The 12,428-nt window shown below is 45.7% G+C and overlaps 1 protein-coding gene across 5 annotated transcripts in view; it reads right to left on the reverse strand.

The window, feature by feature from the left end:
- FAM151B (family with sequence similarity 151 member B) overlaps nucleotides 1-12,428 on the reverse strand; it is a 67,249-nt gene that overhangs the window by 35,060 nt on the left and 19,761 nt on the right. For all 5 annotated transcript variants that reach the window (XM_075932223.2, XM_075932224.2, XM_075932225.2 and 2 more), the window contains exon 4: nucleotides 4,763-4,980. In XM_075932223.2, the coding sequence (XP_075788338.2) occupies nucleotides 4,763-4,980 (218 nt within the window). The remainder of the gene's footprint in view (nucleotides 1-4,762; nucleotides 4,981-12,428) is intronic.

The following is a 12,428-nucleotide window of genomic DNA, read 5'->3' on the forward strand; positions in this document are numbered from 1 at the left end:
TTCCACGAAGGCATGACAGCTCGTGTTCTGGATGATGGAGAAGCTTCAGAGGCCTTTCCCGTCACAAACGGCGTCAAGCAAGGGTGTGTGCTGGCACCGACCTTGTTCAGCATGATGTTTTCAGCCGTGCTGTCAGACGCCTTTCAGAACAGTTCCTTGGGAATTAGACTGAGATACAGGACCGATGGGAAACTGTTTAACCTGCGAAGACTCCAGGCTGTCACCAAGATAAAGGAGACTGTGCTACGAGATCTCCTTTTTGCTGATGACTGCACCCTGAATGCTGGATCAGAGCAGGAAATGCAAGCCAGCATGGACAAATTCGCAGCAGCATGCGACAACTTCAGCCTTCTCATCAACAAAAAGAAAACCGAAGTGATGCACCAGCCAGCTCCGAAAGCTAAACATCAAGTGCCCACCATCACAGTGAAGGGACAAAAGCTGCAAGCAGTGGACCAATTTACATATCTTGGCAGCACCCTCTCCCACTCAGTGACAATTGACATCGAGGTCAACTGCGGAGTCGCCAAGGCAAGCTCTGCATTCGGCAGACTGCTGACCAAAGTGTGGGACCGCCGTGGAATAAGCCTTGCTACAAAGCTTAAAGTCTATCGAGCAGTAGTGTTAACTACCCTGATGTATGCCAGTGAGACTTACAAATATAATCAAAGACTGAATCATAATAAAGTGGATGAAGGGTCCCAAATCACCATAGGGTCGCAGGAAGGGTCTCGGTATGCTGCACATGCCCATAAGCATTCCACCCACACCCACACTTCTCTTAGGAAGCTGAAATCAGGCAAAAGAGGGAAGGAAGTAGCAAGGGCCAGAAAAGTGCAGTCAGCAGACTGTCCTGCACAAAGCTCCATGTTGCCGCTGTCTGGAGCCCAAGGGAAGGGAGAGCACTTGCGGGGGAGGGGAGAAAGGAAGAAGAAGTAAATTGAGAACTTGTGGGCACACACAGGGCAGGGATAGGAAGCTGTTTGCTTGCTTACTCCAGCCACTTCATCTGGGCTACCACTGCCCAGATCCCTGGCTCACTTCTAGTGGACAACAGGATATGGCAGGGCTGGGCAAAATTCAGCCTGGGAACTGGATCTGGCCCCCTTAACATTTTGATCTAGGCCGCAGACTGCATCTGGCCACTTTCTATTTATATCCTGCTAACTGTGCCACCCAATTTTCAGGCCGTGGCTCAGGCAGCAGGATCTTATTTAAATGGCTCATAGATCCTGGTCGTGGCACTACCCCAGCAGGGGCTGGAGTCAAAAGCCTTTTTTCATTGTTGCTATTTAAACAGCTTCCAGCTCCCAGCACCGCTGCTACCATGTTACCTGGGAGCCACCCAAAGTTGCTGCAGCTATTTAAAGGGCTCACCGGTTATGGTGCTACCCCAGCAGGGGATGGAGGTGTGAGCCCTTTAAATAACTGCAGCAACCCTGGGCAGCTGCCAGACAATGTAGTAGCAGCTGGGCCAGGATCTGCAAGCCCTTTGGTCTGTTTTTACTTCAAAGACTCCAACCCCAGACTACTCGGGGGGGCGGGGGAGACTAGTCCCCAGCCCAGCCCCTTCTACCATATGCCCCGCCCCTTCCAGAGGTGGAGCTGACCTCTGCCCACGTACTAAAATATACTAAGTGGCCGCCCTGTGAAAATTCTTGCCTGCCCTTGGGATATGGGCAGCAGTAAGGCTGAGCAAGTGGCCAGGGCCAGCAGATAGACAGCAGCCTGGTAGCTATTACAGCCCTGCCACAGAAAGAGAGGAGCCATCTGGAGCTGCAGAAAGAGGCAAGGCTGAAAGAGCAACAGAAAGGGGGATCTAAGCAGAAGATCTGGGGACGGGGATAGGTTGCATGGGGGGGTGGGAACAGGGAGCTGACGGGCTGAGAAAGGGAACAAGGAGGAGGATTAATGGTGGATCCTTAAAAGATAAAATGCAGTCCGTGGGTCTCATTGAGTAGGTAATTTGTGAACCCCTGTCATAATGTGTATGTCCATTGTGCATATACAATCCTAATTTTGCCATTTCCTAGCTTCTGAGGGCTTGGATTTGCAAAGATAATTCATTTTTAATATAGTTTTTGAGATATAATTTCCAGTGCTTATTTTTCAATTTACGTTTTTATTATCATATGAAACAAGACTGATCTCTCAATATGGCTTAGCAGGAAGGTTGGGACATTTAGATCCACAGCATAGTCCTCTGCCACTGGAGGTGAGTAACTGGTAACAGCAGAAAGCTATGTGGACCTGCCACTTGAGGGAAAAGGAGACACACTTTGCCAGCAGATTGCACAGAAAATGAATATGGAGACTCAAGATAACGGAGTTAATTCTAGGGTCTGTAGGGTCAGTGATTACAGACCCATTTCCCCTCCATCATCCTTCCACACCTTTACTTCTATTCTTATTTGCACTTCCTGCCTCTGTACCCCAGTGCTATCCCCCTGGCTCCTGCCAATCCCCTGTCCCTCCTACTACTCCTATCCTCCCAGGCAGTGTAGATGGCACACACTTAATGCAGATAGAATCTTTGCAGAACTTGAAAGCCAAACTCTAACATATCTCTATTAAACATGTGCAACCAGTGATTTGCAAGTCATCCCTGTCCCAAAGTTCAAGTTTATGTTTCAAAGCACAGAGATACTAGTTGAGCATTACGGTTAAAACTCCTCCCTCAAAAAATAAATCTTCCTGAGGCAGAAACCCAGCACAGAAAAGTTCAGCTTGAATGGCTGAAGTATGTCAAAATTATAGATCAGGTGAAAACGTTATAATGGAAAGCGTAAAGTAACCTTAACTACAGGCATTGTTATTTGTACCACCTATAACATCACAATGGTAAAAACACTAGAGGCCAGCAGCATCTTGTTTACATCAGTGGTTTCACTGTTGCTGTCACTGGTGAAGATGCATCAGTGTTTGTAAACATTTTGGGGAAAGTGTGATGTAATATGTAGGTAATAACCACTTCAAATATCTAGTTGCAGTATATCCATACAATCACATTTTGCACAAACAGCCATGCATCATCCACTGTGTTTGTGTCTTCACAACTATCACACTGCTCTTTTGTTTGAACAAGGTACTCTGAGGCTACGTCTACACTGCAGTCTTTATCAGTAGAGACAATGCAAATGAAGTGCTCATTAGCATTTCTCGCACTCTCATTTGCATAGTCTCATCTGATACATTTTGTGGAAAATGCAGTGTAGACAGCGCAGAAAAATCCTTTTGTGCAAGATCCTCTATACTTGCTTTTTTGAGGAATAAGGGTTCTTGTGCAAAAGGTTTTTTTTGTGCAGAATGGCCCCATCTACACTACTTTTTTGCGCAAAAACCTCTTCCACAAAACAGATCGGAAGAGACTATGCAAATGAGATTGAGAGAAATGCTAATTACTGCTTCATTTGCATTGTCTCTGCCAACAAAAGCTGCAGTGTACACGTAGCCTGAGGGAAAAAATCTGGGTTGATATCCCATAGTGCCCAAGGAAGGAATTAAATGTCCAGGTAAAGTACCAACATCACCTCTTGGGGCAATGCACTCTGGGATGCTGTGCTGCAGAGAGTGGGAGAGAGAAGTATCAAACAGTCTTGTTACTCAAGCATAAATAGCTGCTCCTGCCTAAACATCACAACAGGATGTGATGTTTACTGGATTACAGGAAGATAAAAACCAACCTAGGCTACTGGCAAGGGCAATACATAGTTAACTGTCACCTTATCTCACTGTAACATTCCTCTTTCTAACATATTATGCCACTTCTGAAAAGGAAGTTACACGATAATCATATATCTCCACAAAAGCAGAAACAATCCGTTAGAATCTGTGTCCAGTACTAGTTATGTTTTACCTATCCCGTACACCTGTGTTAAATTGGCCGAATTAAATGTTATCTTTGGTGTCTTAGGCTGCTCAGTATTGGTTTTGCTGGTTTTTATAAGTGCACACATCATAAGCCTTCAGTTTCCATTTGTCAGCTTATAAAAAAGGCTTCCTACTATCTTTGAAGGAAAGGTCATTTGGTGTGAAAATAAACAGATGCATACATAGAAGATCAACTATTTTTTTATATTCATTACAAAGTGAGGTAAGAGTGAAACAAAATCTCCTGTCTTAGTAGTATCAGTATGCATAAAATGAACTGTAATTAAATACTTAAACTTGTCTTACACTTCCTTAGATAGTCAGATTTGTTTTCACTTTTTTAAATTTCATGGATAATTGGAATGCTGGAGTGAACATGACCTGATTTACAAAACCCTTGCAAAGTATTTAGATTCACAAAATTAAAACAATTAGAAAGCAGGTCATATACTAGGACCTTGTTTGAACTATGTTTAGCACCATCTCATTATTCCAAAATATTGCAGAAGTCTAAACCAGGATTAATTTCTTGGAACATTCATAACTAAGGGCTTGATCTTGCAGTAATTCAGTGGGAGTTTTGTCCAAACTGAGACTGAATATTGACAGCTGAAAGGATTGACCTCAGCACTATAAAAACCCTGAAGGTCAAATAAATAAATAGTGAACTTCAGCAATAGAAATACAGTGGATCTATACACATTCATAAACCATATTTTCCACCTCTATACAAAATAAATTGCAAAATGACATACATTTAGTAAAATTGTCTGTTAGTCTATTTATATGAATTACGGTTTTTAAAAACTAACACTGAAGACAAAACAATTTGCATGTTATTGAGGCAAATGAGAAAACTAAGCCTTGTAGCGTGTACATCTTCCATATTTACCTTTATTGCATTGATGAGGGTGCCATCCAGTTGTCCAGCCCAAAGATAAGGTCACATCTGGGAAGAATGAAGTTACAGTGTCTAGAAATGTTTTTGCATCCACAACAGCATTACTTCCGTTAGGTCCGGGTAGTATGTCTGCATTAATCCAGACAGGTCGCTTCAGATGCAACTTTATGCCTTCAAGAAGCCTCATAGATGGCTGAACTGCTGCTAAACTATAAAGATAAATGCACAGATTTCTAGTGATATGACAAAAAAAATACGATACATACATACTCTATTGAAACTTGGGTTAGTTTAGGCAATGCTGTTAATCAGCTGCCAGGGACCTCATTTATAAAGCCTCATCCCATTCATATCTAAATTACAAACCTCATGTGGGTAAATCTTATACTGAACTGTTGCATGATATGGATTATTAAATACTTCATTCTCACTGAGAGTTCTAGGGAAGGGCTACTCAACTCTGAAAGGCCCAGGGACCACAATTATACTCACAGTATATGGCGAGGGCTGCACCTTAAGGCTGTGTCTAGACTCAGGGGTTTTTTCGAAAAAAGTAGCCTTTTTTCGAAAAAACTTCACCTGCGTCTAGACTGCAGCCGCATTCTTTCAAAATTAAATCGAAAGAATGCGGCTTTTCTTTCGACGGTGGTAAACCTAATTCCACGAGGAAGAACGCCTTCTTTCGAAAGTGCTCTTTCGAAAGAAGGCGTTCTTGAAAGCAAACAGGCTTTTTAGAAAGAGAGCATCCAGACTCACTGGGTGCTTTCTTTCGAAAAAGCGGCTTGCTTTTTCGAAATTCCGCGTGCAGTCTAGACGCTCTCTTTCGAAAGAGGCTCTTTCGAAAGTATCTTTCGAAAGAGCCTCTTTCGAAAGAGGCTTGCAGTCTAGACATAGCCTAAGTGTGGTTGCATATACATGCAAATATATATGCGAATAGCTTTTCACACTGACGGGCATGAATATAAAAATTAAGGCAAGACTACACAAGACGCAGGTGCCATTTAAGTCAGTTCTGCCGATATTAATAAAATGCAGTATTTACCCAATTTCTACCCATATGACAGCACTTTAAATGAGCAAAGACAATCCAGGGATTTAACTACTAAAACACGTATCAACAGAACTACTTTTTTGTTTTGGCTTCTCAATTTTAACAAATCAAACAAAAAATTGCCAATACAGTATTGGAATTTACTGGAGTATAAGTACAATCAATGGCTACGTCTAGACTACATCCCTTTTTCGTAAAAGGGATGTAAATTAGACGTATCGCAATTGCTAATGAAGCGGGGATTTAAATCTCCCCCGCTTCATTAGCATAAAAATGGTTGCCGCTTTTTTTTCACACGGAGCTTTGTCGGCAAAGGAGGGTTTTAAGGAGGTATTTTCAGAAGGAGTTGATTTTTGTGGATGCTTACCAGGACCATCTCCCAAATAGGAGGGGCAGCAAGGGAAAAAGCATGAATGTTCTTGTGCGAAAATTTTACAAGTGGAAGATGGAGATAAGCATTATGTGAAGAACTCTTCTGTAAGCCTAGCTACTATCTCTTGGTGAGGTGGATTAATTACAACTACAGAAAAAAAAATCCTTCAGTTGATCTAGAAAGCATCGACATTACAGCAAGTGCAGCACTGTAGCAGCTGTACTATAGACAGCTCAATGTATAAGAAACTTATCTAAGCAAAAGGAAAGTATCCTATTGATTCCTAATGAAAGCACGTTATATGCAAGCAGAAAAAAAGCTAAAATATTAACCAAGAAAGAAAACTATATCCATTAAAGATCTAAAACAACTCCTCTTAAGTGAACTGAGTATATATAACAGCATGTTTTTATTACTTAAATAGTAGGTATATTTTAAAAAACACCCAAACCCTTCCTGAACAGAGTGGGAATCTGCCTCAATTATGCCCAGTGTCCAAAGCCAGCATATAAAAAGTGGAACTACATGATCAATCACACTGCTGGCAAAGATTACAGAAATAACCAACAGGAGAAATATACAAAAGGTTCCAGTATATCTCTCCAATATTTGAACAACTGTATCCAAAGAACTACTGTCCAAAAGAGCAGCATCTCTCAGGTTACTCTCCCAGCAGGACATAGAGCCAGCAGCAACGGATTACAGCCAGCCCCCCAAGAGTGGGGCAGACTGGAAGCCTGTGTGTAACCAGGATTATCGGTTAACCGTATATACGGTTATCCTATTACATCCATAGTATGTAGCTAGCAATCAGAAGCAAAGCCACAGTGTGATGGGTTGGATCACACAGGTCCTCTTGGAACTGTCAGCCGGTGTACTGATTATGCCGATACCTATCTTCCTGCCCTCTGGGTACAGTGACCATATTTTCTGAACCAAAATTAGGGACACCTTGGCCACACCCCCTGAAACCATTGGCCACCCCCCTTGCCCCTTACACCTCACCGATCTGGCACAGGAAGTCCTACCCCTAGGAAAGTATTTCCGGAGTCAAGATGAACACATGACCAGAAGTTAAGGGTGCCATGTGACCCCCCCCCCCAAGAACTCCTCCCACCATCCTCTGCCTATAGGGATGGATTTGGACCCCACAGAAGCCCCCCATGCAACTACACTGCAATTGCATTAACCCAGGGTCCAGACCTAGGGTCCCATGACAGTGCAATGCTATCGGTCAAACCTCGATTCAAGATGAGATCCAAGATCTAAGACCTATTACTCTGCAGTGTAGATGCAGCCCCATTTGACTCAAGAGTCTGGGAATCATCCAGAACTATCCCACAATTTCATGGGACAACTTCCATAGTCCTCTTAATGGATGTTGCCTACTGGTTCCAATTAACTGGTAATCAGAGGGGGCTGGAGCAAATCCCCACCTACTTCAGGAAGGGGGCTGCTCCAGGGTCACAGAGGGCCTGCTGCCAACAGGGGTTGTGCTCATCCAGATCAGCCCCTGTCTCTGGGGAACTCAGGGGCCCCACAGGCACGAACTGCGCCAGTATCCAGAGCAGCCTCTCTCCCTGGGAACTCCAGCTTGCTATGGACAAGGGCAGCTCCGGAAGGGGCTGGGAGCCAGTGGCAGCCCCAGTGTGACCTAACATTAACCAGTTAACTGATTAATGGGATTTTACATCCCCAATGAGATGTATTGCAACTGCATTTTTTGAAGTTACTGCAAAATTATCAAATGTCCTCAATTTCCACAAGTCAGAATGACAATACTGAACCATGACAATTACAGCGTGGAGAAGACCAGGTCACTAACCCTCACTACCACTGGTTGAAAGGTATATTGCCCATGGAGATCAATGGGGCTGGGTTATTTTATATATAAAGCTACTGAGAAATGTATATGTCAATACCATGATGGCAATGCCTATATTATGTAAATAACAGCTAATAATAATTGCCAAATGAGACCACTTCCCGACCTGCTTCCAAAGCGCCTTATCCTATTTAATTTTAAGCTAGGATTGGGTACAAAGCAATCTGTTGATATTACCCAAGAAGATCCAGGCAATATTTAGTCATCCTTCAAAAATATAAGGGACCAATCAGTCAAAGCCCCAGTGCCTGGCAGAGATGATCTTTCAAGATATTTGGAGAAACTTTGAATTTACTTCTGACAACAGTGTTTTCTCTCACTGAATGTGGAGTCTTCAGCACAAATTTCACTTTGTGTCAGAATAACTCAGAAATGTGTTGTCCCAGCTAAGTCCACTCAAGTCTAGGCAATGTGCAGCCCAAAGACAGAACAAATTCCTCTGAAGTTGGAAGTCAAAACATCTCACCTCTTCACATAGCTCACAAAGGGCTTTTTCACCATGACACAACCCTCTCTGGAGAGAGACAATACATCCTGCATCTCTATGGATGCACCAAGTGTCTTCATCTGGCATCTTAACACATTTAAAAAATCATAAACTGCTTAGATGAGGAAGACTCACAAAAAGTCTGCCCATCATCCACACCTAAGTGACAGTGATTTCACCACTATGGTAACAGACCCGATCTCTCTGTGGGCTCTTTTGGAGGAACAGAGAGCATGGGGAGGTCATCTCTGGGGGAGAGACTAAGGGTACCTCTATTTCAGTGATTCTCAACCTTATTGAGCCAGGGGGTCCACAGGCCAATGCAAACTTCTCCATGGACCACCAGTTGCTAATTATAACTCACCATTAATTACATTTCACCTGAGCCATTTTTCTAGTGTTGCAGCTAGAGAGAATGGTTTAATTTAAATTATTAAATAAAGCATTTTGACTCTAACTCAAACTTCATTTTAAGTAAAATAAAATATTAATTTATGTCCAGCACAAAAAGGTTTCAATGTTTTCTTCATTTATCAGCTTCAGAGGGGTAGCTGAGTTAATCTGTTCAGGATAAACTTTAAAAACAAGTAGGCTATGTCTAGACTGACATGATTTTCCGCAAATGCTTTTAACGGAAATGTTTTTCCGTTAAAAGCATTTGTAGAAAAGAGCATCTAGATTTGCACGGACGCTTTTCCGCAAAAGCAATCTAGACGCGGTTTTGCGCAAGAAAGCCCCGATCACCATTTTCGCGATCGGGGCTTTTTTGTGCAAAACAATACTGCGCAAAACAATACTGCCAGGGTCTACACTGGCCCTCTTGCGCAAAAGCATTTGCGCAAGAGGGCTTTTGCCCGAACGGGAGCAGCATAGTATTTCCACAAGAACACTGACAATCTTACATGAGATCGTCAGTGTTCTTGCGGAAATTCAAGCGGCCAGTGTAGTCAGCTAGCAAGTTTTTCCGCAGATTTTAAAGTTAAAAATGATATGTTATAATGATTTAACACCTGTTCTGCATAAAGCATCTTTGAGTTATGCATATTCATGAGCCAGTTTTCATAAAACATGGGGGGGCATGATACATAGTTCAAGCTGGAAGTCAGGAATGGGATAACAGGCAAGAAGGGGTCCAAGGCAGCAGCAGAACAGAGGAAAGACAGGGGAGCAGAAACACAGTAAGGGTGTGTCTAGACTACAGGGTTTGGTCGACAAAAGTGGACTTTTGTCGACAAAACTATACCTGTGTCTACGCTACCGCATAACGTCAACAGAACTCAGTAGTTTTGTCGACGCGGGTAAACCTCATTTTACGAGGCATAACGCCTTTGTCGACAGAGTTCTGTGGACAAAAAGGGCAGTCTGGACGCGGGGGTCTTTTATCAACAGAAAAATACCTCCAAGGAAACCCCCTGCTGGACAGCCCTTCTTCAGGAAAAACCTCTTCTTGTTCCTGTCTGTAGCCATGTTTTAAAGGCACAGACATCCCTGGCAGGCATTGTGACAGGAAGCTGGCCACAGAGGAAGCCTGTCAGCACACAGCTCTCCCAGCTTCACTTGCATGTGGCCATGTGTGCAGCTCCAGAGCCACGAGGCCCCCCAAGGACCTTCGAGGGAGCCAGCCCTTGTGCCCACAGCCGAGAAAAGAGAGCCCCAGCCTCATCAGGGCCAGAGGTCCTGACACTGCTCGAACTGTGGGGGGAGGAGGAAGCGGTCCAGGCCCTGCACACCCGGCGCAGGAACACCAACATCTACAACCACATGGCTCAGGGGCTGGCTGATAAAGAGCACCACCCAAGGACACTGCAACAAGTTCGGGCGAAAGTCAAAGAGCTTCGGCAGGGATACACGAAGGCCCGAGAACAGAGGTCAGCATCAGGTGCAGCCCCGGTGCACTGAGCCTATTATAATGAACTGGACCGCATCCCGGGAGGCCAGGAACCTACGTCTGCACCGGTGCTCGTGGAGACAGGGTTGCACACACGGGTGCAGCAGAGCCGGCAGGAGGTTCCCAGGGAAGATGTGGAGGAGGAGCAGACAGAGGACACCCTGACCCTGACTCTGCAGCCTGTCCCAGAGACCCAGCAAGCCTCGCAAGCATCCTCTGACGCTGGTGAAGGAACATCAGAGGAGTGCAGTCAGGGTCACAGACACAGAACAGGGGAGGTGGGAGCAGAAAGGATGCAGAGCAATGTTCACATCTTGGTCCTCCTGGACAGCTTGCATCTCTCTGTGCATGTGCAAGCAGGCGGACAGGTGTTGGGTATGTGGGTGGAGGCCATGGGAGATCCAAGGTGCTGCAGGCCCCTGTCCTGCACACTGATCTGTCCTGGACAGCCACGGTGGAGGGGGGGATGTAGGGAGTGGAGGTGGACATTGTCCTAGCCACAACGGGGGCCCTGTGCAGCCGAGGTGGCTGGCAGGGCCAGATGTGGCCTACCAGTAACAACATTCACATCCCTTGTTGTAAGGACTTGTGTGTGAATTGCTAACACTGATCGGTTCTCCCTCTTCTCCTCCACAGCCGGACCTGCTGCTGCTGACCGCCGAGCGACACCTGTGCCACCACTCACCCGGTTCCACAGCACCTGCAGGCATTGGAGGGCCTATAATGACCTCTTGCGGAGGCATGTGGAGGTGATGGAGAACATTGAGGGGACTATGGCCAAAATGCAGGAGACCATGGCTGAAAGACCCAGGGAGGAGGCTCACTGGCATACTCGCCTGCTTGAGGACTTCCTCCAGCAGTGGAGCGCAATGTGTGCCACCGTCCGGGAGGCCCTGGGTGTGCCAGGTCCTCTCCCCCTGGGGACTCCTCCTGCCCATCCAGCTCCAGCCCCCTCTGACCCCCCTTCCTCCTCCCCGGCTAGAGCAGAGTCATTTTCAGCCCCAACTCGAGCCCGAGGACGGCAGGGTCCACGGACAAGAGGTGGCAAAGTCTTGCAGCCCAGGCGATACCGCCATTACCCTTAAGTTGTCTGCCCTTCCTCCCTCCCTCCAGGTTGAAATCCCCCCTCCTACCACAGGTTAATAGTTCCAAAAAAAGTTTATTTTTTAACAGTTGTTGAACAATACTATGTTTTATAACAGTTCCGAATTCTAACTTTACTTGTTAATAAACATTATATTTTTCATATTTAACATGATGTGTGTGTCTTAACTGCTTGGAGGCTGATGCAGGGATGGATTATGGGAGGAAAGGTTTTGGGACAGGGGGGCCCAGGGCCACAGACCCCATTGGGGATACCCTGGGGAGTCACTGGGCTCCAGCTGAGAAGCGTTCACGCAGAGCCTCCCGGATGCGAACCCACACCTGATGGGCTTGGCAAACGGCAGCTGTCTGAGGCTGAGCAAACCGCCTCTCCTTCACTTCAGCCATTGGCCCCCAACCTGGGAGGAAGGCCTCCCCTTTGCTCTCCATCAGGTTGTGGAGGATGCAACATGCTGCCACCACCTCTGGGATATTGTGTTCCCCCATGTCAAGGCAAGTTAGCAGACACCTAAACCTTCCCTTCAGCCGGCCAAATGTGCATTCCACCTGTAAAAGTGCGTGTCAGGTGCGCGTTAAACACTTCCCTGCTAGGGGTCAGATGCCCTGTGTATGGCTTCATAAGCCAGGGCATGAGGGTACGCTGCATAGGCCACAATGCAGACCGGCATCTCTCCATCCCGAATAGCAAAGGTTCGCTGTGGGAAGAAGGTTCCTGTCTGCAGCCTTTCGTACAGGTGCGAATTGCGGAAGATCCAAGCATCATGTGCCCGGCTTGACCACCCCACACAAAGGTCCATAAATAGTCCATGGTGGTCAACCAGGGCCTGCAGCACAATAGAAAAGTACCCTTTTCTGTTGATATACCGGGC

This window comes from Pelodiscus sinensis, chromosome 6 (assembly GCF_052426305.1).
Source record: "Pelodiscus sinensis isolate ZL-2025 chromosome 6, ASM5242630v1, whole genome shotgun sequence".
Classification (NCBI taxonomy): domain Eukaryota; kingdom Metazoa; phylum Chordata; order Testudines; family Trionychidae; genus Pelodiscus; species Pelodiscus sinensis.